General features: G+C 42.5%; 1 protein-coding gene across 1 annotated transcript in view; it reads left to right on the top strand.

Moving 5' to 3' along the window:
• The window catches only part of ABCC12 (ATP binding cassette subfamily C member 12), an 83,013-nt gene that overhangs the window by 42,560 nt on the left and 14,344 nt on the right, over nucleotides 1–26,109 (top strand). Inside the window, exons 14-21 of the mRNA XM_006034972.1 lie at nucleotides 4,343–4,546; nucleotides 8,539–8,673; nucleotides 8,778–8,880; nucleotides 8,972–9,043; nucleotides 9,577–9,639; nucleotides 15,943–16,032; nucleotides 18,784–18,887; nucleotides 25,201–25,404. Coding sequence (XP_006035034.1) covers nucleotides 4,343–4,546; nucleotides 8,539–8,673; nucleotides 8,778–8,880; nucleotides 8,972–9,043; nucleotides 9,577–9,639; nucleotides 15,943–16,032; nucleotides 18,784–18,887; nucleotides 25,201–25,404 — 975 coding nt within the window. The remainder of the gene's footprint in view (nucleotides 1–4,342; nucleotides 4,547–8,538; nucleotides 8,674–8,777; nucleotides 8,881–8,971; nucleotides 9,044–9,576; nucleotides 9,640–15,942; nucleotides 16,033–18,783; nucleotides 18,888–25,200; nucleotides 25,405–26,109) is intronic.

Below are 26,109 nucleotides of genomic sequence, written 5' to 3' on the forward strand. Positions count from 1 at the left end.
TCAGGTGGAGGTCCTGTAAACAGGATAGGAACCTGCGTGAACGGTGGGACTTTGCTGTCTGCGTCTCCCAGCAGATGTCTGGGTAGTTTAGGTCCCCCATGACTACCGCCTCCCTAGTTTTTATGGTCTGCGAGAGCTGCCTCAGGAGCCCCAAATCTATTTCTTCCCCTTGGTGTGGGGGTCTGTAGCAGACCCCTACCACCAAATCCCTTTCTCCCTGACCTCCATGTAACCTAACCCACAATCCTTCTACTTTCTCCGATTCCGTTTTGATAAGGGTCGATGTATATTGCTCATTGACATAGAGCGCCACCCCTCCCCCTCTCTTTCCCACTGTATCCTTTCTGTACAGCTTATAACCCTCAGTGTGTACCACCCAGTCGTGGGAAGAATCTCACCAGGTTTCTGTTAGCCCTACTAAGTCGTAGGTGTTTTCTGCAAGCAGGAGTGCTTGCAGCTTGCAGCACAAATTGTTGTCAGATGAGAAGGTAGTCTTTTTGTTCCATCTCCAGACTTTATGATCAGTTTTTCTTGTGTAATTCTTTCCTCCTTGTATTTATTTATTAAATCTTTTTATTGTTTTGTCTCCTTACTAGTTGCCTGTGGTAAAGTGGATATCAGGGCAGATGATATTCCAGGCTAACCCATTCTATAGGAAGGGGGACATAAAGTTGCCTTGGGTTCTTTTACCACCCAAGAGGAAGCCACTTGGAGCTGACAGAGCTGTGAAGCCCAGTAAAGGGAAGTTGAGCAGAGGTTTGCAGGGATAAGGAGTTAATCTAGGGAAAAACTTCGTCTGTTCCTTGCAACAAGCAGCAGGACAGTGGGGAGAAACTCAGAGTTTTGGGAGAACCCCTCGAATGGGTTAGTGACAACTATAGTTTCATAGTTTCATAGTTTTAGGGTCAGAAGGGACCTAATAGATCTTCTAGCCCGACCCCCCGCCAGGGTGGGAGAACAACAAAAGAACCCTAAAAACAAAAAACGGGACTCAAATGAGTCCAGCCAGGTAGGTATCCAGCCTCTTCTTAAAGATCCCCAGGGTAGGGGCCAGCACCACCTCCCTTGGAAGTTGGTTCCAGCTCCTAGCCGCCCTAACTGTGAAGTAGTTTTTTCGGATGTCCAATCTGTACCTCCTCTCCATCAACTTGTGCCCATTACTCCTTGTTATGCCAGCGGGGGCTAGGGGAAACAGCGTCTCCCCCAAACCCTTCTGGTTCCCCCTAGTGAGTTTATAGACGGTCACCAGGTCCCCCCTCAGCCTTCTCTTGTGGAGGCTGAATAGGTTCAGGTCCCACAGTCTCTCACTGTAGGGTCTGCCCTGTTGTCCCCGGATCATGCGGGTGGCCCTCCTCTGGACCCTCTCCATGTTGTCCACATCCCTCCTGAAATGGGGCGCACAGAACTGGACACAATACTCCAGCTGCGGCCTGACCAGCGTCGCATAGAGGGGGAGGATCACCTCCCTGGCTCTACTCGAGATGCACCTGTGGATGCACGACAAGGTCCGGTTAGCCCTGCCAACCATGACCTCGCATTGTCGGCCCATGTTCATCTTGGAGTCAGTAATGACACCAAGATCCCTTTCCGCCTCCGTGCTCTCAAGTAGGGAGTTCCCCATCGTATAAGTGTGCTGCTGGTTCCTACTACCCAAGTGCAGCACCCTGCACTTGTCCGTATTGAAACACATCCTGTTCCTGTTTGCCCACCCCTGTAACCTATCCAGATCCTTCTGCAATCTCTCTCTCCCTGCTAGCGTGCTCACCTCCCCCCAAATTTTGGTGTCATCAGCGAATTTAAACAGGTTGCTTTCCACCCTAACATCAAGATCGCTGATGAAGAAATTGAACAGCGCAGGCCCCAGGACCGAGCCCTGGGGGACTCCACTACCCACCTCCCCCCAAGTCGAGTATGATCCATCCACCACCACCCTCTGAGTGCGACCCTTCAGCCAATCTGCAATCCATCTGACTGTGTAGGCATCTATGCCACAGTCGCCTAGTTTATTAATTAGGATGGGGTGAGAGACGGTGTCAAAGGCCTTGCTGAAGTCCAGAAAGACTACATCCACCGCGACACCTGCGTCCATGGCCTTTGTGACCTGATCATAAAAGGCAATTAGGTTGGTCTGACATGATCTCCCCCTAATAAATCCATGCTGATTGCCCCTGAGCATCATTTCTGATGCCGGCCCATCACAAATGTGCTCCTTGATGAGCACATGAGCACTATGTCCTGAGGAATCTGCCAACTTACTATTCCTCCCTTTCAGAACTTACATCACCAGTGGTTTCTTCTAGGAATTTTTAGTTCAGTGATTCCTGGACCAAGCAGGATGCACGAGCAGTGGATGAGATCATTGAAGTTAGCAGAAAGTAAAGATAGGCACAAGCCAGAAGTTTCAGGTCTGGATTCAATGTACATTTTTCCAAAGTTCAGGGACATCTGAACCCAAAATTCAGGGACATCTGAACACTGGAGAGTTATCTGCACTGTAATCATAAGCCTACTGAAACTGTGACTCATCTTTCCTTTTTAAGACCACTAGTCCTCTTTTTCATCTTGCGTCCCTTGTCTTTCCCCTTAAGCCCTTTTACTTGAACATGCTGGCTAGACCACTATAGATGAGTTCCTAAATACGTTGAAGCCTCCTCTTTTTATTACCTGCTTTGCACTGTATCATACTAGATGTTCCCCTAACCTGAAATAGAATCAGGTTTAAACTTTAAGAGAATTCTGTGATAATGGAATTCAGCAATGCTTCCCACATGGCCAGCCTAGCTTGTCAGTTTATTTTTTTATTCCCAACAATCTAAGTAGGACCATAAATAATCTTTTAACTGAAGGCTCAGTTGTATCTGTAAAGTATAAGCTTGTTTGCCAGGTGGCTTGAAGCTGTGTTATTACCAGAGGAAATTCAGGAGTCACCGTGCATTTGGTGCAATTCACCCACTGCTTTCTCTTGAGTCCATTTTTTTAATAGCACATTAATATTTTAGTGCCATGAGGTTTGATTTTCATATGGTAGTCCTGTTGTAACAATAATTAGCACTGTGATTTAAACCGTTTAGCCAATGTCAGAAGATTATTTTCCTTTATTCAGACGAAAAAAACAAGTCAGCTAATAATTATGAACCTGATCTTATATGCCTTGAATAAGCATTACTCCATTTGATGTCAATGAAATTACTGCTTACAAATGCCTAAGAGGACCAATGTCAAAGAATTTTGGGTACCCAGTTTGAGAAGCCTACAGTTTTAGCACTCTGTAAATTTGTATATGTTCAGAGCAGGACTCCTATTGACTTTAGCCACGGTGGTGAACACTCAGCACTTTCACAAATCAGGCTAGATGTCCCAAGTTGGATACCTAGGAAATGAGAAACATGCAATGCCGCCTCTGAAAATTCTGACTTTAATAGCTTGTCCAGCATTACTTAGGAATTCTGTAGCTGAGGCAATGGTAGACTTCAGTTCTCTGGGGAAATATTCAATTGTCTGTACCATGGAACATCCTTTTCTTCCTCATTCACTACACACCTTCCAACTTTAGGAGCAAATTAAGTGGAGTACCATGGACACCCAGAAGGAGAATGAAAGAATGAGGAAGGAATCCTGTGAAAAAAACGAAAGACTGATCATAAAGTGTATGTTCAAGGGGGAAATTTAAGGTTGCCCAGAAAACCTGAATTCTGAAATTCCTTACATTCTGAGCACTTGAATTTGCAACCTGTATGACTCTGTGATGCAGGGTTTGGGGTTGTTTTTTTCCCCCTAAATGTAATTTCCTGAGTTTCTCTAAAGTCCTGATAACTGTGTCTCATTGTGCTGCTATATCAACCTCCTCCCCAGTTGCGTTCCCATCTTCTTGCCTATTATCTCCCCTCACTTAACAAAGTTTATAAATAAATGAATACAGGGTCTTATAAGGTAAAACAATGGTCAACTTTAACTACAGACGGACTTTCACCTACACAAAAACTACTGGGCGCATCTACACATGATGCTACATCGCTGTAGCAAAGCGCTATGGTGAAATAGCGTCTGCAGGCAGGAACCGTGACACCACGTGCTATGGCAACGTAGTGCCTAAAAATAACTGCACAGCACACACGGTGCAGTATGGAGTGTTACTGATATGGTATGTTATGTTACCAGAAGGAAGTACTAAATGATGGCACAATAACAAAATCACCATGGCAACATGTGTAGACAAGCCCACTTTCAATTAGCCTATATGAAATATCATCACACATATATATGTGTGTATTTGCATCTCCCTCTCTCTATCAAATCAAAATACTAAAAATAAACTAATGTACTGATCTTTTGTCATTTAAAGGTAGGTGAAAGAGGCCTCAACCTCTCTGGAGGTCAGAAGCAAAGAATCAGCTTAGCTCGTGCTGTTTACTCTAATAGAGACATTTACTTGTTGGATGATCCCTTGTCAGCAGTTGATGCACATGTCGGAAAATATATTTTTGAGAAATGCATAAGAGAAGCCCTTAAAAAAAAAACCATAGTACTTGTAACTCACCAACTGCAGGTAAATAAAGCAAAACTCACTTTCACTAATTGTAAATATAAAATACATTGTAGAATATGTATGTAGAAGTATAAATGTGAAACAATATTCAATTCTACAAATACATTCTTCATAAAGGAAAAACATGCTTTCTGTTATAAAAGGAACTGATGTATGTGGCACTGACCGCGGAGCCCCACAAAGCGCGGGGCCCAGGGTGGTCACTCTGATTTGCCCCCCTAGGGACAGCCCTGGCCGCAGGGAATGGGGAGAGGTGGCAGTATGCGGTGCCAGGGAAGCCAGGCTGCCAGTGACGCCTACAGTGGGGATGCTGTTAGTGGGAGAAGCATGGTTGGGGAGCACCCACACAGAGCAGTGCTACTGGGGTAGAGTACTCATGTGGCACCATGTTGCACTGTAAAATTGGGAGCTATAGGTACTTTCAAAAGTAACTTATTAAGTAATCTCCAACTATTATTTTCTTTTTCTTTGCTATGAATAAGACAAAATTTGTTTTGCTCATAGTTGCTGCTCTTCAGGTAAATATTATTATCATCATGTATTTTCTGAAAATAATTCCTGGCCCTAAAGTAAATTATGGTCAAAATATATAAATAAAGATTTTACCTTTTTCCTGCTAAAAGCAGACAACAACTTTAATTGAACTCTTATTAGGCCAGGGTATGACTTGAATCAAAACAGATGTGGCACAGCCATTTGCACAACAGACTAAAATGGCAATTAAGTTGAATTAGCCATGATTATTCAGAGATGAGGTTCTAATTCAAATAATTCACAGGTACTTCATGTGGGACAATGGGTTTGGCAGCCTGTAAAGTCTGGGGTTTGCTGTGAGATAAAATGATCAAAGATGAATCAAGTTGGTTGTTGTTTTCAGCCTTACATTCCATCTCTGTTTCCTACATCAGGGAGTGAAGCATAGACTTCATTATGCAAAATTTGAATCAAGAAGCAGAAAAATGTAATCAGCTGCTTCCAGTTCTTCATTTCCCCCATTAGTGGTGGATATCTTTATCAGTTTATGTTTCAGCTACCTTAAGGAAAAAATCATAATAATTAAAAATAAATATTGGTAGTTAGTTTATTAGGCACTCTAATTTCTCACTGATGCGCTAGAGATTACTGAGCAATTTATTAATATACATGGAAGAAACATTTATTAAATATCATTTGACCATGCTGCATGAGTTATTAGCCATTTTTATTAGATGCATGAGTTATTCGTAATTGCCAAGTTAGCTAGTGAAAACTACTTCCAATATAGTACTGGGGACCTTGCCATTGGCACTAATGTGTACTTAAAAAACAGTATGCAGGAACTGCAAGATCAGGCCTACTGATGGAGTTGTTTGTCATTAAGAATATTAAGAATGAGCCAGATACAACAAAATCTACAAGTTAGACTTCAACGAACAGCACTCTTTGTGGGCCTCACCAACTTTTCCATTGATTTCTTTGGGGTTTGGATCAAGTCTCATATCTGTGATTTTATCACTTATTGTCCACAATCAACAAGTGTGTTCTGAGAAAAATATTTTCTTATGGACTGTGCTGGGCAAATGGTACAATAGGGGATCAGTAGAATCCACTTGTTTTTTGATGATGCTTCTGTTCCTATTTTGAGTTCAAATGTTCACTTGGTCTGACACCATCCTTTTCCCCCAGCTTAATTCTGACCTCTGTGCTTATGTAATACATATGGAGTATAAGGCTCATATTTGAGCAGACATCTCTCTCCAGTCTGGCTAAGTACTGTGCTTCAAGCCTCTCCTCCGGTAAACAGGAATATAGATATCCCTTTCAAAATCTTAATTTTCCACAGTTTATACTTTAACCTTAATTAGAGTATAAATGTCTATGTTCAGAATTAGCACTTTTATATCTAGAATGCCTCATAGCTACGTAATGGAAAAACTATCCTTCCTTTTTCACTGATCCAGTATGACCATTTATATTTTTTTCCTGCTAGTAATATAAAAGCAATTTGCCAGCAGGTGGCACAGAAGTTACAGCTTATACTGTCTTGAAGAACAAGCTGGAGAAGAATGCCCTGCACTAATATAAGAAAGTAGCGTGGCATGTAATAAATGCCAAAATCTAAATTAATGAAACTTTAAGGTCAGAGATAAAAGAAAAGTCAAGAAAAGCAAAATGTAAAATTCCTGCAACAATATTAACTGGGGACCTGCATTCATCGTGCATATGTTATGGTTGTTATTATTTAACAGTGTAAACAGAAATATAGAGAAATAACATAAATAGATAAGTATAACCTAATTGACACTGCTATAGAAGGCTTTAATGAGGTTCTTACTTCTTATTTTATCTGGAAACCTCAATGTTGCACTAATGTCAGTTGCATTTAACTGCCTAGCTTTTTTCTAAAAAGTTCATTGTTATGGTGAAAATGCACCAGTGCACATGTCCAGGAGTTCCTGATCTGAGTAAGTGTACTTCAAGATGTGCAGACTTGTAAGAGGTAATTGTGAGATGCTTAAAAAAAAACACCTGCATCCTTGCCTCCCTGGAACCCCCTGAGGAATGTTGGGGAGGACGGGGGAGGACCATCAGAAATTATATGGAATGGGTTTCACCCCCACATTGGGAAAAAGCAAAATTTAAAGGCATATTGCTATTCACCTACTTCAAATTTCTCAGTCCATTCCGGGGCAGACAACACAAGGGCCTTGGCCTGAACTGAAAGTACAATGTAACACATGAATGTGTTTTGGAAGGATAATAAGTGGTCTGCCAAATAATGTTATGCCAGGTTTAGGGCCTCTTTTCTGTCAGACAGATAGCAATAAAACCCAGAAATGTAACTGGGAATTTAGGTGCCTTAGGCAAGGTGGGAGATGTTCTGCTAAGGGCCAGACAGTGGTGAGGGTGGAGTGCTCAGCGGGGGAGAGCCTTACCAGAAACTCAAAAAACCTTGACTGCTGCTCCTACCACTGCAGCGCATTCTCCCTTTATACTGGGCCTGCCACCACCCCTTTACCATCTCCATATACACCAGCAGTGGCTCTAAATAGGGACCCAGGGCTCAAGCCCTACACACTGACTCCTAGTTATAGTAATGGTAAAACCTGTCTCCGTTACCCAGACCAAACGTCTTGGCTGGGATATGGGATGGTCCACAAGGGAAAAATGAAAAATACTCTCATTAAAGCAAGGAAATGCCAGTGGAGCCAACCTGCTCCATGAAACATACAAGACAAGGAGAACTTGGAAGATTTGTGCAGAAACAGATCTTCCATCTGAACTTCATGTTGGATCTCCCCAAACATCTACCATGGGCTGCTGGTTATCATGACAGCCAAAGGGTATTCCTTAACTTCCTGCCCCCAGCAGGTCCTGCGCAGCAGCTATATTGGTTTTGCTTCCATTGGTCCCTTCTACACCTGCAGCAATAAAGGAAGCATTGTTTTTATTAAGCCTAGGGAGTATGCTTCAGATTTATCAGAGACAAAATAAACAGAAATGCAATTAGTAAATTAATTAGAGTGCCCCTGTACTTTGGCAATCTGTAAATAATATGTCAGACCTTTGGGGTCATATCCAGCTAAGAGCTTTGCTGCTCTAAACTATGTTGGGCTCAGCACAGAAACAGTCCAAAAGCAATACAGCTATGAACAGTTTCTTTTCTTTGCAATTCCTCCTCAGCTGAGAAGTAAACCAATTAAGTTGGTTAAAAGGAACCCAAGCAAGCTATTTTAATAATTTTGACTGAATCCTTGTAACAAAACTGACTGTATTGGAAAGCCATTTTAAAAACAATCCCTTTACGTGTTCAATTGTGACACACAAAAAGGAACACTGATCCTTGCATGATGGTAGCAAATGAACAAGAAATTGCTGAAATTTTCTCAACTGTGAAATGAAACTTGTTAATTATCATCATTCTATTGAAAATACTAGATACATGCATTTATTTCTACTGTAATCACAACGATTTTTATAGAATCACTCTTGCATTTTTAAAAACCCTGTAGTATTTGGAATTCTGTGATGAAGTCATTTTATTAGAAGATGGAGAAATATGTGAAACTGGAACTCACAAAAAATTAATGGAAGAACAGGGACGCTATGCCCAGCTAATTGAAAACCTCCATAAGGAGCAGGCAAAGGTAACACATAACCCTTAGTACTAAACATACTCCACTACTGACATGTTATTGAATACTGAAAGAGGAGGTTCAGATTTCACTTGCAAATTTGCCATTTTTTGCAGAAGCCAAAACATGTTTTGATTGAATCAGTAATAGAACCTAGGATGAAAAACCAAGACAAGAGTGATACCTCTAGAAGTTCTAAAGAAGGAGCTATAAATCCTGGTAAAATAAGTTATTTAATAAAGAATAAGAGGCTACTGTCTACAATGTGTAAAGAAAGTCTAGTTATGTGTCCGTTATTTCATACTCACAGGTTCCAACATGCCTAAAGAAGGAATCATCAATAAGGAACCTGAAAGAGACACACAAGGGAGAAGCACAACAGGTAGGTTAAACAGAATCCCTCTTCCTCTTGCTACTTTTTAGACATTGCTTTTTAGATGAATGAGTTTAATTGAAAATAAATATAACTTTCTGGTTTGAAAAGGACTGCTACTTTCAATCTTGTACTTTCTATCCATAATGAGCTAGTTTCTGCTTCTCAGTTCCTCTTGCCTGGACTGACTGCAAGATCTTTGGGGTATGTCAATCTTTTGTTTTCTATGGATGCATCTACACGTTGCCATGTGGTACGGCGATGTTGCTATGGCACTGTACTTTAGTACTTCCTTTTGGAGCTAATCTGAGGTAGGAGATACTTACAAAAGGAAATACTAAAGCACAGTGCAGTATGGGTGCTTACTACACCATGCATCTGGCTCATGGTTAGATTTCACTGCTACATTGCTGTAGCGGCGCACTATACCCAGGGAGCATGCCACTACAGCAACACAGCTGGCGAACACCTATAGACACTCATGATTGCTATGTCATCATAGTGCACATATGGCAATTTACTGTGTCATTATGTCACCACAGGGCAACTTGTAGATGCGACTCATTTGTCCTATGATGAGTGGGACTTCCACAAACGGACTCCAGGTATGGACACTGTGACAGGGGGCTGGCTTGTGGCTAGTCACCGTACTGGCCTGCCCCTCTGTCTAGGGCAGTCTGCCCTGTCCCCCCTGCCACAACTTGTTGTAATAAACTTGATGCAAAATGTGAGAGGCTGCCTATTTAATGCCCTGATGCCTAGGGTATTACACACAGCTCTGACCTTCCCTGTACCACGTCTCATGTCTCACAGATGGCATCCCAGAGTTCTTCCTCATTGACCCGCACTCAGCCTCAAAATGTCTGAGGGTTTACTGGTGTCTCCCTCTGATCCAAAACTCAGCCTCACCACATCTGAAGGCTTACTGGGGTCCAACTCCTCTGCCCCCTCACTGGGGCTACTCCTCCACTCATTGGGGTGACAACTTACACCCCCTCACTGGGGCTAACTCCCCAAACTATTTGTGGGGCTGGCCTATAAACAGACCTTTAGGTCACTCTTGCTGTCCTACTCCGTGTGCCCCCAGTATAGCCCTTCAGGCCACCCTTGCGGCCCTAATCTATGTGGCTCATTCTCTCACTACACCCCTTTACTGGGGTCAACACTTTTCCCCCTTGCTGGGGCCACTCTTCCATGCCCTTATTGGGGCCAAATCCACACCCCCTTACTGGGGCCTTGGGGTCTTACACCTCATGGGCTCAGGTGTCTGAAGACATGCCTGCCCCTACTGCCTGTCCCTCCTCTGGGTTACACACCAGGTTGTGGGGACTGGGGCTATAAGGTGCCCCTTACTCACCTTTCACTATGGAGGCAACTGGCATGGCATTTCCTGGGGACCACCCTGCCACAGGCAGCCCCACCACACCATCCTACCCCAGCAGGCTGTAGTTTTACATCATGCCCCAGGTCCAGAAGCCTCCTGCCATCCCCATAACTCCTGCCCTTTCCTCCAAAGATGTTCCATGAGCAGCAGCTCAAGCAGGTGATGTTCTTTGCTGGCTGCTTGCAGCACAACTTCTGGCTCATCTATGAGAGCCTGAGTTAAAATAGAGACTGCTCAGCCCCTCCCTCCTATCCCAGGGCCTTCCTGAGGTCATGTGACTGCCTCATCAGGGCTGGCCTGCACCTGCCAGCTGCTCTGCTGCCTGTTCTGGCCCTTTAAATTGGAAAGCACCAAAGGTGCTCTGCCACAGACACACAAGCAACTTACTGTGATGTAAATGGGGGCGGGGACCTGCAGCATGTTTACTATTCCACAGTAATTGCCTGTGTGTACATTCTTACATAACAGTAAATGACAGCTAATCCACAGTAACTTAATCTTCTTTCAGTGTGAGCTAAACTACCTCAGATTAGCTCCTATATACTGGGTGCATAAACACGAGATGCTTTACTGCTCAGTAGAACAGTTTACTGTGCAGTAAGTGTGTTTGTCTACATATGTGCACGCTTACTGGGCTCATCTGTATGAGGCGCTTAATGCACGGTAGTCAAATAACACTGCGCAGTAGCATTCCAGGCAAAAAATGTGCTGATACGTTACTGCACAGTAGTATTAGGCTACTGCACAGTAAGCGCACTAAAAACCCATGTGCCAGTGCTACTGTACAGTTACTGTAGTTACTACGCATTTAGTAAATACTTCATTAAGCAAGCACTAAATTAAATGTGCACTGACTACTGCACATTAATGAACATATAGACATGCCCATTGGGGGCATCTACATGTGAATTTACTGCACATTAAATTTAATGCACAGTAATTTACTGTGCAGTCAGTGGGTTTAAGCCAGCATCTACATGTGCACATGTTAAAGCACATGTTAAAGCTAAAGTTAGTCCTAAGTCAGTCCACATACACAGTGTTACTATGCAGTAAGGGGTCTACACGTATGTTACTGTGCAGTAACTAATTGTGCATAAATTTGATACCTGCATGATGCAGATATCAAATTTATATGCCCAAGTTGGTGTAAGTTGCCGTATTTACTGTGCAGTACAGGCATACATGTGTAGATATCGTCCATACTACACAGTATTTTTTGGTTACTGTGCAGTAATTTCAGTTACTGCACAGTAAATGTGCACATGGAGATGTGCCCACTGTGCACTAAACTGGTCTAATTGTAATTAAATTTGCTACCTGCAAATGCAAGTATCAGATTTACTTGTGATAAGTTCTGCACAGTAGCACTCATGTAGATTCCTGACTGGAAGCAAATCTGCTCCCAGTTGGCTGGCCAGCAGGGGGCAGGAGGTTTCTCCCTGCCCTCTTGGAGCTACCTGTTGACAGGGTGGGCTCTGCCACTGGACCCTCGGCAGGGTCTATGTCTGCCTATCCCAGAAGCGGGGAGCTCCCAGGCCCCTGCTCTGAGATTGCGGTCAAGGAGCGGGGGCTGGGAGATCCTTATCTCCTAGCCCCCACTTCACCATTATCCTTAGAATGGGCAATAAGACATACACATGAATACAAAAAGGCATTGGGGCAAAACTAAATGTAGAAAAAGTAAGTGCCTGGTGGTGGGGAAGATGGAAGGAATAGAAAACTGGGGTTACAGGTCACAACAGACCAAATCAATATACTGGGTGTGGAGGTGTATGTGCAGTTGACAGGTGAAACAGCCTGGAAGAAGGTGAAAGGGAAGGCTAAACAAAAAATGGAGCTGGTATGAACACAAGGTGTTAATGGCAGGACAGGTAAATGTAATTGAGGTTGTGATACTCCCAATCATACTGTACGTAGGCATGGTGTTTCCTCTGTTGTGAACCACTGCACACAGGATTCAATTGGAAGCAATGGTGTTCTTTTGGAAAGCCAAAAGGGAAAGGCTTAGGAGAACAACACTATACAAGGAAAAATTGATTTGAGGGTGGGGCTTCCCAAATGTGTTTCTGCTTGTTTATGCACAGTATCTCAATCTATGCTCCACAGAAGGGAATAAGGGGGCACCAAATGGGCTGAGTTTGTCCAGTTGTGTGCAGAAATGGTCTTGCATAAAAGGTCACTCTCATGGTCCTGGGTCTGGACAAAGCTCACAATGTACTAGAAGATTGTACAATTTGTAAATCAGTACAGTGTGTAGACAATAGTTGCAACAGAGTTGGTGGACCATAAAAATGTCAAGGCCTGAGTCAGGTAGAAGGAGACTATGTTCCCAGTTGGGAAGTTCATAGGGGACAAAGCCTGGACAATTTGGAAGGAGGTGTTTGACAAAAGCTTGCAGAAACAGCATTGGGACTTTGGTTGACTGTTAGCATGTTGGCTTATACTGCTATTGGTGCTCCATTACAGTTGGGGTATGTGTAGAACAGGTAAATGCCCCAGACAAACATGTCACAGGGATGAAAGCATAGCAAATGTGATGTGGGACTGTCAGTTCACTAAAATGGTCTGAGTGAAGGCAGAGAAACTCCAAGAGTTGGGTGCTAAGAGCCAACTGACACTAGAAGTGGTTCTCTGTGGAGTGTGGGCCGGGGAGGACAGAGGAGTGTGGAATGCTGTAGTGAGGTTTTGCACACATTGTGGAAGGCAAGAAACTTACTAGTCTTGCAACAACTGGAACTCTCTGTAGAAGATGCATTGCGTTTGGGCTTGAGCAAACTGGGGTAGTATTGCTGGTGGGACACAAGAGAACTAGGTAAGGAGTAGGTGATGGATTTATGAAAAAGAAAAGAATGGAGATACCTAGTAGATCTAGGAAGCTAAAAAGATGATGAGGCCTGAGAGGTGGCAGAGCTATAGCTGCAGGCCAGGAATTGGCTAGGAAAAGGCATGTTAGGGGCTAAGATATATATGAAATAAGGGGTGATAGGCATTAATAGATGAGTTTGGAAGGTGACAGGGAATAATGTGATATTAAGAAATTAAAATGTTTAGTCCCCTATATTAAATGGGAATTTGGGGAAGAGGGGAATCATTAGATAATGTATACATTTTCTTTTTTTTTTGGTCTTCTTTGTCAAAGTTTTGGAAGCTGATGGAAACATGTTTTAAGTCTTGACCTAAGCCTTATTGTTTTGTTTGTTTGTTGATGTATTTTTTGTAACGTAGTGTAAGCTGATTGAAGCATGTTTATTGTTCTGTTGGCCTGTAATTGATGCAGTTTTTTGTAGCACAATGTAAGCTGATGGAAATAGGCTTTTACGTTTTTGATACTTCTATAATAATAATAATAAGGTTCCTATCAGTGTGTTTGCTCAATATGGACCATGCATTTTATAGTCATGCTCAGTGTTGGCAGCATTTACTCAATTTCATAGTTGGTTTCCATTACTGAGCACATGCTGCTTTTGGCAGCATGTTTAATGGTAGACAATGTATTTAATGAGGTTTCCTTATATGCAAATATAAGATGAGAAGCTGTTTCCCCCATTCTGGGAAACAATATACGATAATTTTCTTTTTTTGCTTAATGGGCAAATCAGTCACCTTTATCCCTATTTCTTGGAACAGCTTTAGATAAATACAGTATTTTGAAACATATTGGAAATAATGATACCTCTCATTTGAAAAAGTATAACATAGCCAGTAACATGTAACATTTGCCTTGATACTGTTTCCCATCTTTCTTCTGGAGAGAGTGGGACAAAACTGAAAAATGGTAATTGAATGCAAACCTATTTAGAAGCATAGAAAATAGAGCTGGAAGGGATTTCAGGAGATTATCTAGTCCAACCTCCTGCTCAAGACAGGATGATCCCAGCCAAGTGTAAGTCTAACCTGCCCTTAAGACCCTCCATGGTTGGAGATTCTACAGCACAGAGGGCATTTGTTCCAATGCTTAACCAATCTCATAGTTAGGAAGTTCTTTGCAATAGCCAAGTTAAATTGTCCTTGATGCAAGACAGTTACTTTTTGTTCTGTCCTTGTAGACACAGAGAACAGTCTATCACCACACTCTTTATAACCACCCTTCAAACATTTGAAGGCTGTTATCAAATCCACCCCATCCCCCAGTCTTCTCTTCTTCAAATTAAATAATCCCAGTTCTTCCAACTCATGAATCTTGTTCCTACCCCTCTAATAATTGTTATTGCTCTCCACTGGATTCTTTCTAACTTGTCGATATCTTTCCTGAAGTGCAGTGCCCAAACCCAGACACAGTACTCCAGGTGAGGCAACACTCCTGTTAATACAATCCAGTATGCTATTAGCGTTTGGGGTTTTTTTGCAACAAGATGACACTATTGACTCATACTTTGTCTGTGATCCTCTATAACCCTTCTGCAGTACTGCAGCCTAGCCAGTCATTTTCCAATTTGTATTTCTGCATTTGATTTTTCTGTATTAAGTTCAAGACTTTGCACAATTTATTTCAAGCCATTTCTCCAGTATATCAGAATCATTCTGAATCTGAATTGGTCCTTTAATGGGTGGGTTTTCTAATGAGACTCCCTATAGTCATACCCCCATTTCCCATAGTGGTAGGGTAAAGCAGTCAAAGAGGTATTTTCAACCTAGCTGGAAGAACAGGGACAACTTTGAAATGTAAGAAATGTAATATGCTGTAAGTGTGGGGTTCTGATCAGAAAAATGTAGGGAAGGGGTGGAATAGATAGGACAAATAACATATCTACTACAAGGGGGTACCTCTGAAAGGTGTTAGGATAGTCTCTTCAAAAAAGCAGCAGCTAAAATTTCTCCGGCTAAAACATAAGCCATTACCTTCAGTTGAACCAAAGGTCACATGGGTAACATTGACCTACAGGTTTTTAATTATATCCCAACCTGGGCGAAACCATTATTTCAACAACTGTTGTATATCTGCTTTTAAGAAGAATACTTTGTAAGCCAAATAAAGTTATGGGTACTTTGTAAAGCACTAATATAGACAGCAAATAACTTTTTAGTTATAAACTTTCTCTGCATTGGGTCAAATTCTATACTGCAGCAGGATAGGAATTAAAATGCCAAAAACAGTTTTATAACTGTCTTAAGTGGTTTCTTATTCTTTGCTTTGGTTGACCTTTGTATTTTGTTCTGTTTAGGAAGAGAACAGAGAACAGGAATATCAATAAGGTTTTGCATTCAAAACTGCACACTATTGATCATTTTTAGCAAATCCATATAATTTACATTTTAATTCGTATCACAATTTTCTAGTCATTCAATAGCAATTACAAACTAGAGGCAGCATGTACCATATGGCAGCACTGAGACAAGCAGGGATTCTCTAAAGGAAGGAATATATTCACTGAGGTTCTTCTGAAGCAACAAAGAAAGAAGTACTTATGTGTATTGATTTTTCTGACTTGTTATTTTGATTTCACATACATAGGATTGGCTGATACTGGATTAAATATATCACCTTTTTATAGCCATATATGTGCTTTTGTTTGTGTTACAGCTCCTATAAACCAGCTTGTTCAAAAAGAGGAAAAACTGGAAGGTTCAGTGACATGGAAAACTTATCATGCTTATATTAAAGCATCTGGAGGTATATTCTGAAAAAATGTCTTTATGTAGAAGTTTTCACTTATTCCTTTAACAGTTCTGTTTTTAAAACAAAGATTTCTTATCAATGTTCTTTCCTAAAGCTAAACTCTGATATGGCATGGTACCATACTGACTCATTTTTCATGTTAAAGTTTTCTACTTTAGCCTTACCGAAATGAGACAAGTATGCACAAAAACAATTGTATTTCTGAAGAAATAAATCACTGTAAACTCCTGATATGTTTAAAAAAATAGAATTGCAGATTTCTTTTTTGTTTTCTTCTTTACAAAGAAATATTTTAGTACGTGAGAAATAATTTAAGAAAAATTCAATACCTAGAGGAAAATACTAGCTTGAGTAGAGCCCAAAGAACAAAATTTGGAACTGGATCAGAATGTCAGGCTCATCAAAATTTGGAATTCTTCACATTTAGGATTTAGTCTAGCCCATGCCACTGAGAAGTGAGCAGTAAAACGTATATATAGTTCAGGTTCAAATTCTACATCACACAAATTTCTAGGGTATCGGGCTCTGAGATTTTGCTTCTAGCCAATCTCTAAACCTAGAATTACACAAGAAAATTGCATGAATTATGTATCTACATGTGAATATGTTAGTCTTAAGATTTTACCCTGCTGAAATACATAATGTTTGAAGATAATCACAAACAAAGCAACTGTAACTATAAAAGTGTACCCAATTGTTTGGCCACACACCCTAATTAGGGCTGTGCGAAACACCATTGTTTCGTTTCAATGTCCATTTCACCATTTTGAAGGGACAGTGTTTCATTTCATCATGTTGTGTAATTTCAAAGCACTGTCTCATTTCGTTTCGTCAAAACTGTTTCTCCGTTTCGATTCATTTCGACGTTTCACCCATAGGCTATAATGTGGAATCATGAAAATGCCTAAAATGTTGTCATTTGTTGCCTGATTCAGATGCAAATTGCAGAGATAGTAGCCCCATCTAAGGGCATGAAGCCTGCCAAGTTTCAAGGAGATAGATGCAGGGGTTTCTCAGAAACTGCACCTCAAAGTCTCAAAAGCAAAATTTGCTGGCAGCAGCAGCCTCTTTTCATCCGGGGGCGCTCCCAGGGGTGTGCTGGGCTCCTCCCAGGGGTGTGGGCCCCCAGATCTGTGCTGGATGACAGACGGCTGCCGCTGCTGCCTGGGACTGGCGCTGGGCACAGACCGCACCCAGCACCAGGGAAGACAGATGCTGCTGCTGGCCCCAGGCAGCAGCCGCAGCCTCCTGTCATCTGGACGCAGATCACAGAAGGGCCGCAGGGCTGGGCTGTGCGAGCCCCCGGATCTGCACCAGGCGCCGTGGAGCTCAGCCTGGCGGTGGGAGGTAGAGCACAGCCCTGGCTCTGTCCACCTCTTGCCGCCGGGCTGCACTCCTCAGTATGTAGTTCTCCACATAGGCTCTGCCAGCCCCACAGAGCACAGCCCAGCAGTGGGAGGCAGGCAGAGCCAGCACTGTGCTCCCCACCGACTAAGCTACATGGGGCTGTGGAGCCTCTTGGAGTGCAGCCCTGGCTGTCCCCTGCCTCCCACCACCAGGCTGCTTTGCAACTTGACACATTTTCAAACTTTTGAAATGTTTTGAGCGCCCTCGTTTTGAAGCTGTTTCAGTGCTTTTTGTTTAATTTTGATTTTGCTGTTTCAAGCTCGAAAAGTATCAAAACAGCTTCAAAATAAAACACTGGGTGAAATTTCGCACAACCCTACTAACCATATACATGAAAATAAGTATTTGTGTGCATAAATCAGACATAACATACATAAAATGGACTTGAGACCCATTTATCAGATTTTATATGTATATTACTAATTCTTATAACCGTTTGTACCCAGTCGTGGATCCAGGATAGAGAAAAGAGTGTGGGCAGTGATGGTGGAGAGCTCACTGCGTATACCTCTGAAAGCTGAGACAAAAGCTCTTGGTAGTGAAGGGGGTACAGTTGCACTGCAGCAACCCTCTGGATCTGGCCCTGCTTGTATGCAAGAAGCATTATCTGTTATTTCAATGCTGAGCTCATTCAGAAAGATTCTGGCGGTTTGTGTGTGCAGTTATCTACATCAAGAATGTTCTCCCTTCCATTAATTTACTACCAGAATTTGAAATCCACATTCACACTGATTAACATTTCTGCACAATGGGACTATTCACATGAATAAATATTATTGTGAGCAAGGACGGCAGAATCTGGCTGTGAGCCAACATTCTGGTAAATGCAAAAATCTAATTAATATGAACACCCTTCTCTTTGGGCTAAAGTCTGTAGTCCTTACTCAGTTTTTACTTGGACAAAATGCTCCTTAATTTCATTGAGAAAAAACTGAGGCCACATACATGCATTATGTGTTTCTACAGGGAGAATCACGGCCCTCAGTAGTGACTACAAGTGTACAAGCATTCATTCAATTTCTCCCTGGGGGCGGGGGGAAACATGGCCCCTTCAGGCAAAAGGTCCTTAGGTATCAACCGGGAAGACACCCCTTGTGAGAGAAACTCTCTCACAAAAATCAAAGCCTGTACTCTCCCAGAGTTTACGATTAAACTCCTTGTTCACCTATCATTCCCATTCTTGTAAAGGCGAGTCCTTTGCACGTAGGGAACGAAGAATAAATAAGGGTTAAATAATAAAGTTTTGCTGCAAAAGTGTACAGCAGAGTAAATGAGTACAATGTGTTTAATCACTCTGACATCATCAGTTATTATTCCGGTTTTATGTTCCATTTTTAGGTTTCATACTGTCTTCCTTTGTTATACTTCTCTTTATGCTGATGATTGGCACCTCAGCTTTTGTTAACTGGTGGTTGAGTTTCTGGCTGGAACAGGGCTCAGGTGTAAGTGCACAACTATAACAATTTAATTGTAATTTTCTAGTTTTTCTGAAGATAGCTGTATATGTATTTGATGTGTTTACCATGAACAGTTATGTTTAATTATTTTATAAATTTTATAGCATGAAGGTAGTTGCATTACTGCTCTTTTCAAGTCTTGCTTCAGATAACATTCTTTTTTCTCTTAATTTCTTCCAAATCCAATAATTGCTTTTTTCTCTTTTATAGTCTTTATAAACCCTCTCTCTGCATTTCAGAGGGCTATGGACTCTTCCCCTGGACTTTGTTGAAGTTATTCCTGACAGTGTCCAGGGTATCATCACTTTTCACATAGTACATATTCACTATCATAAAATATATTCATTTTTTCCTCTCTCTCTCAGTAAATGGACCATATCAGCCCTGCCATTTTCAGTAACTCCTGGCCCATTCCAATGCATCATTACTTTCCCAGTTGCCAGTGTTCTCAATCTACATCACCCTTTTGGATGCACACGTATTTAACCCCAGTTTTTCCAACTCATTCCATCCCTAGTTTGGAGCTCCTCTGGAAGTTATTTTTTTACTTTTTCTGGCATCTCAGATTTTCTTTCTCAAGTCTCACCAACCCATTGACTAACATACTTTAAATTTTCTTCATTAGGTTTCCTATTCTCTTTAGTTAACAATTAACTTCCTGTATAAAGGCCTTTGTGATAATACATATTAAGGACCCTATGTAAAGGTAACATCGGGCATGTTTACATGTACTTTTACACCAGCCTAAACTCAATGCACATTAGCCTAATGTGCATTAGGGCAATTTAGGCACACCTCTACACTATGACAATGAGCATTAATGTGGGTGTGTGGACTGACTTGAGACTAAAGTTAGTCCCAAGTCAATGGATACAGACTGCATTAATGCACATAAACACGTCTACACATTCACTAATGTGATTTAGCTATTTGTGCATAAACTTGATACCTACTTTATGCAGGTATCAAATTTAGGCTTAAATAGTCTTGAATTGCCATTTTTAAGGTGCATTAAAGGCATGCACATTAATACCCGCATCCTTAATGCTCCTTAAATCGGGCTAATTTGCATTAAATACACACGTAGACACACCCATCAATTGCATTTAAGACATAATAGTTGGAATTTGAAACTGCATTCATATCTGATTTACTGCTTCACATTTTTCCACAATGAATTTAAATAAGTGGACATGAATCACACTGATTTGTATTAGCCTGAGAGCTCTATTATTGTACATATTTTAATGGCAGACAGTTAGTCCAAGATTTCCCAAGACTAATACTGATTAAGGATTAAACTGGGTCCTGACACCAGTCATATGGAGCACTAGGGGCCCTGTGTTTCAAAGGTACAATGATCCTTTGGTATCTCCACTGCATAGGAGAGGGTAGAGAGATTTACACACCTCATTTTCTGATACATTACACTATCCCCTATGCACCTATCAGAACTTTCCAGTGCATGGCCACTTTCCCTGCCTACCTATGAAAGGTTTTTGAGTGAAGAACTCATTCCCTCTTACTCCATCTGCAGCTATGTAGAGCACTTTTACAATCTATGTAGCCCTTACGTGATATAGCACATTTCCCCTAACACTAAATAACAGGTTATAATTAAAAACTTTGTTAAGCCCCAAAATTAGTTTTGCATCATTAAAACAACGCAACAACATCAAAAACCTAATCTTAAAGTAAATGGAAACAGCTTTTGGGTAAGATTCCGTATGCTGTATTTGTGACCTCAAGACAGCAATAGAATTGTTCTAGTGCAGAACCATAAAGCAAAACTCTAAACAAAAACAATCAATCCATTTTCACTCACCAAACTAATGGAAATCTAAAATGCAAACAATTAGTATCAGAGGAGAAAAGTAAAATAGATTCCTGATAACTTAAAGTACAATTAGCAAAATAGGCTAAAAATAAAAGGGTTAAAGCAGATGTCTGTAACAGTTTCCCTGAAATATTTACTTTTTATTATTTATTTTTTTCATAGATTCATAGATGTTAGATGTTAGGGTTGGAAGGGACCTCAATAGATCATCGAGTCCGACCCCCCCTTTTCGTTTTTAAATTTATTATATATATACGTGTGTGTGTGTGTGTATGTATGGATGGATGGATATAATGCACAGAAAAAAGAAGCTAAAAGGCTTCTGAAATTTGCAATTGTTTTTAAACAGGTATTAGGTTAAGGTAATTCTTTAAAGCTGTAGTAGTGTTTCAAAATCCTGATCCTGTTTTTCCTCATGTGAAATCCATTTCTCAATACCACTTTTATTTACAAAAAGATGCAAATGTGCTGACAAAAATAAAATATGGGTTATAAAGTACCAGCTTTTTAAAACATACTATTACCTTATTTTCACCAATCCAACCCTTGTTTCAGAGACTGAGAGTAAAAACTCTGACTTCTGGATTAGAGTGGTTGGCAGCCTGCTGAAATGTACAAGTGCAGGTTTTAAAATCAAACCATAGCTTTTAGGCACCAAAATGATAATATTTATTTATAGAGCATGATAGATGTGCATGGTATTTAAGAAGTATTATTTCTAGAGTAACAAGTCTGTGGCATATAGATATATCACAGATAACACTAAGCTCCACACTATGGTCATCTGAAGCTTAGAAACAGCAACATGGACCTGAGATTTTTTTTTAAAAGCCCTACAGCCAAAACAGTTACCTGTAATATGAAATGTATCTGAGCAGTTTTGATTCCATGAAGTAAAAGGAAAAGACACACACATAGGGAAATATAGCTGAGAATCCAGTTGAGTGCACATGTGCCTATTGTGGCATCTCAAACCAGGGGCAGGCATGTGACAGCCCCCCCTCAAATCCAACATCTCCCCATGCCACCCCCACACCAACCCACACACCCCACATGTCCTCAGAGCCCCCAACACCTCCCACTTCCCCCTGCAAACCCCACACCCACCCACACACCCCACACCACACAACTTCCACACCACCCCCACATCTCCCCACATCCCCATCCCCCTCCTGCAAACCCCACACACCCCACATCACCCCCACATTCTCCCACATCCACCCATACCCCTTCCCACCCCACTCCTGCAAACCTCACATCCCATCACACACCCAGCATGCCCAGCTGCCAGACAGGATGAGACCTGCTGGTAGGAGCTGTGGCTTCAGGGGCAGCTGTCCCCACATCCTGGTAAGTGAAGGGGTCAGGGGAGCTCTAATTTTTCTATGATAACAAAATCAAAAGCAAACATAAAAGCATATAGATATTTAGAATTTATTTTATTAGGATGATAGAGACACTGGTAGGCTTCCAAATTGCTTTAAAATTGTAAATATTGCCCAACTGATCACTCTCTCTGTCTCTGTCTCTATATATAGTGGTCTACATTGCCCAACTGATCACTCTCTCTGTCTCTGTCTCTATATATAGTGGTCTACATTGCCCAACTGATCACTCTCTCTGTCTCTGTCTCTATATATAGTGGTCTACATTGCCCAACTGATCACTCTCTCTGTCTCTGTCTCTATATATAGTGGTCTACATTGCCCAACTGATCACTCTCTCTGTCTCTGTCTCTATATATAGTGGTCTACATTGCGCCTGCTCAGGGCTGGCACCTGGGACCCAACTGGAGGGTAAATGAGGTGGCTGACCTCCTGGCCATTTGGGGCCAGGAGGACATGCTTTGACAGTTCAAAGCAGGTCACCACAAAGAGAACACCTTTCAGGCAATAGCTCCCCAGATGTCAGGGCGGGGGAACACATGTCAGCAGTGCCACACAAAGGCCAACTGTGCAGCTATGGCTCACTGGCAGCTGGCTCAGAGGTGCAGATGCCTCTGCTGCAGTGCCCATGGCACAGCTCAGGCAGCCATGCAGTCCCCGTGTGGGTCTGGCAGGCATACAGCTTTGGGGCTGCATGCTGTCGCAGGTGGCAGCAGGTCATAGTCAGGCAGCAGCCCCCAGTGCCAGTGTTCCCAGATACTATTTGGCTAGGTTCCAGAAGCTCCTGTCTATTTGTATCTTCCAGAGATCATGGGCCTTAAGGCCTACCTAGTTAACTAATAGCCCCGACTGTGTGGGGCCAAAGGTTGAAAGACAAAACTAGTTGGGTTTTTTTGGTGGGACAATGAAGGAAGAAGAGGGTAGGAGTGACATAGGGGTCAAAGGTTCAAAATGTGAAAAGAAGGTCTACAGAGGGGGACACTGAGCAGAGCCCCCTGAGATGCACCCACCGGTCCTCAAAGGCATCCAAAGAGCTGGTGTACACCTCCCACTGGTGCTGCACGCAGAAATGTGCATAGACAAATGAGAGGAAAGTGGCCCCACAGTCTCTGGGCACCTTCTTAGCCAGAGCCTCCTTCCTGGTCAAGTACAGGGATCACTTGGCCAGGGCCAAGAGGAGGTTGACCAGGAGGTCCCAGGACTTGGTGGGGCCACGGATGGGGTGACCAAAAGCAAAAAGGTGGGGGTGAAATTCAACCAGAACCTTAGGAGGAGGGTCATGTGCACCACGTTTTCCCTCTGCCTGCAGAAGAGGCAGTAGACTGGGGTGTCTACAAAGCTCGCCAGAAACATGTCCGGGGTGACGGCTCCATGGAGGAGCTGCCAGCTGAGGTCCCCAGTGACTCGTGGGATGAGGGTGGAGTACAGACTCAGCCACTAGGGTGCCCAGCTATGCCCTTGCCGAGCAGATCCCTCCACTTGGTGTCTGGGCAGGATGTGAGGGCAGCATGATGGATCGTGTGGCACATGAGTGTGTAGAGGTGGAGGTGATGGACAGTGGAAAAGCGGACCAGTCTGGTGTCCTCCAGCCAGCTCAGGTGGTGGAGTGGGGAGTGCCACAAGACTGGACGAGGCGCCAGCCCGATGACAAACTCCGGTGGGCTGGAGGACATGGTGGGGCAGGGACTGCCACTGTCTCATAAGCTCCTGACAGAAATTGCCCTGAGCTGCTTGCCAGGGCAGCTTTTTGTACTGCTGGGGCCAGCACAGGTGCTGGCCCCAGGCTCAAGCTCCCCCTGTCTGCAGAGGAGGTAGGAGGAGCTGGAGGAGGGAAGAGAAGGTGGGAGGAGCTGGACAGGGTCAGTTTGCCCCCAAGTGGCACTTTGCCCCAAAGTGTATGTTCAGGCACGTGCTGAGGCAAAAATCCCCGGCACAAATTTGTACCACTCTTATTTGAGCTGCTGCAAGTGCACGTGTCTGCATGTGTGGACATGCCCATACATGCTAAACAGAGCAGCAGAGAAAATTCCTAAAGCATAACATTTAATTTCCATACAAATACGAATGAGGGATAAGGTGCTAAAAGAAATAAGGGCTGGGATGTAGGCCAAAAGGAAGATGTTAATGGCAAGAATGGAATCTGTAAAACCTCAAATAAAGAGGAAACAAGTAAAGGAATTCATGTTACATCATGTAAATGGCTATTGCAAAATCTGTAGGATTTCAAATTGAAAAATGTTTTACTTCATAAAAAGTAACAACATTGGGTCACATTCAGGGCCAGTGGATCCTACTTTCTGAGGATTCCTTGTATAAAGAGGCAGTACAGCAATATCATAACAATTCTGTGGGCATGTCTACGTGTGCGCTTTAATGCTCAGTAGCCTATTTTATGGCACATTAAAGTGTTACATTGAAAACTGTGCTAATATGCTAATGCACAGTAAAAATAGGCTACTGTGCATTAAAAGTAATTAAAAAAAGTGTACACTTTTGCTACTGTGCATTAGGGCAGTCTAATGCACATTTATTTAGTACCTCACGTTAGAGGGCACTTTTATATGTGCTCCAGGAGTCAGGGGGCAGTGCTTTAATTAGAGTGGATCCGAGAGCCACCCTAATTAAAGCACTGCATTGTCTCATGTATCAGCATCCAAAATGGCAGTGGGGTCAGTTGAAATAAAGCTCATCGAATGTCCCCACCACTTTGAAGCATGGGGACTCAGATACATGAGAGATAGGAGTCTGCTGGAGCATGGTAATTACTATGCTCCAGCAGACTCAATTAATCAAGTCTGCTCTGACACACTGTAATTACAACACATTGGAGCAGCCTCCATGCCCATGTACAGCCAACCGGGGGTACTAAATTTAATGCACAGTAGCAAAAGCACATTAATGAATGTGTAGATGCATCCTCCATCTCTTACTCAGGCACATGGCAGTTTCTAATGGGGAAAGTGCTGTGGATGAGGTATCCGTATACTTCAGCTATCCAATCTTCCTTTATCCCTGTCATGTTATCAGAAACAGCTTTCACACTTCAATTACTGTCCTGTATCTGTTTGTTTCAAAGAAAATTTGCACCATCTTGGGTAATGACACAAAATACACCTGTGACATGGAAAACATCTTGGATAACCCCAGACTACACTTTTACCAATTCATCTATGGAATCAGCCTGGTGGCCATGATTGTCCTAAGTATCATCAGAGGGCTTCTTTTTACAAAGACAACATTAAAGGCTTCTTCAACACTGCATGATAATGTATTCTATAAGGTATGGTATATGCTTTGTTCTTTACCATTATTAAATGATATTTAATTTAATAAGTCAGGAAGGTGAGCAGTGTGATTTTGTAGTTAGGGCTGCTGTGGAGGGTCAGCAGTCACTCGTTGCATTCACAGCTCAGTTGTTCACTTATCATCTGACCTTGAGCAATATGCACAAACATTTTGTATCTCAGGTGTTTTGTTTATCACATTATAATACTATATACAGCAAAAGCTTTGTTATCTGGCACCCATGAGGAATGGGGGGTGCTGGATAACAAAATATGCTAGTTAATTGAGAGGCCCAAACAGGCGTCTTTGCCTGTTCAGGCTGCTGCTTCTCCCGACGCATCCGTGGCATCGCTGCCCCTCCCGCTGCATCACTGACCCTCCCGTGGGCCCTGAGGGACAGGGAGGCAGGCCCTGTGCAGCCTGCTATGCTCCGGGTCATGGGGGCTCAGCAGCATAGGCTGCTTTGCCCTGGGCCATGGGGGCTCGGTGAAACCAGAAGTGACACGGTGGACACTTCTGGTTTTGCTCTTACCTTACAAGCCAGCATGCCGGTTAATAGGGCATGCTGGCTTGTAAGGTGCCAGCTAAGGCAGCTTTTACTGTACCTACCTCAAAAGGTTGCTATAAGCTTTAATCAATTCATGTTTCCAAAGTGTTTAGAAGCTTATCAAATGAAAGACCCCATTTAAATGCAATTTTT

This window comes from Alligator sinensis, unplaced genomic scaffold (assembly GCF_000455745.1).
Source record: "Alligator sinensis unplaced genomic scaffold, ASM45574v1 scaffold1107_1, whole genome shotgun sequence".
NCBI classification, from domain to species: domain Eukaryota; kingdom Metazoa; phylum Chordata; order Crocodylia; family Alligatoridae; genus Alligator; species Alligator sinensis.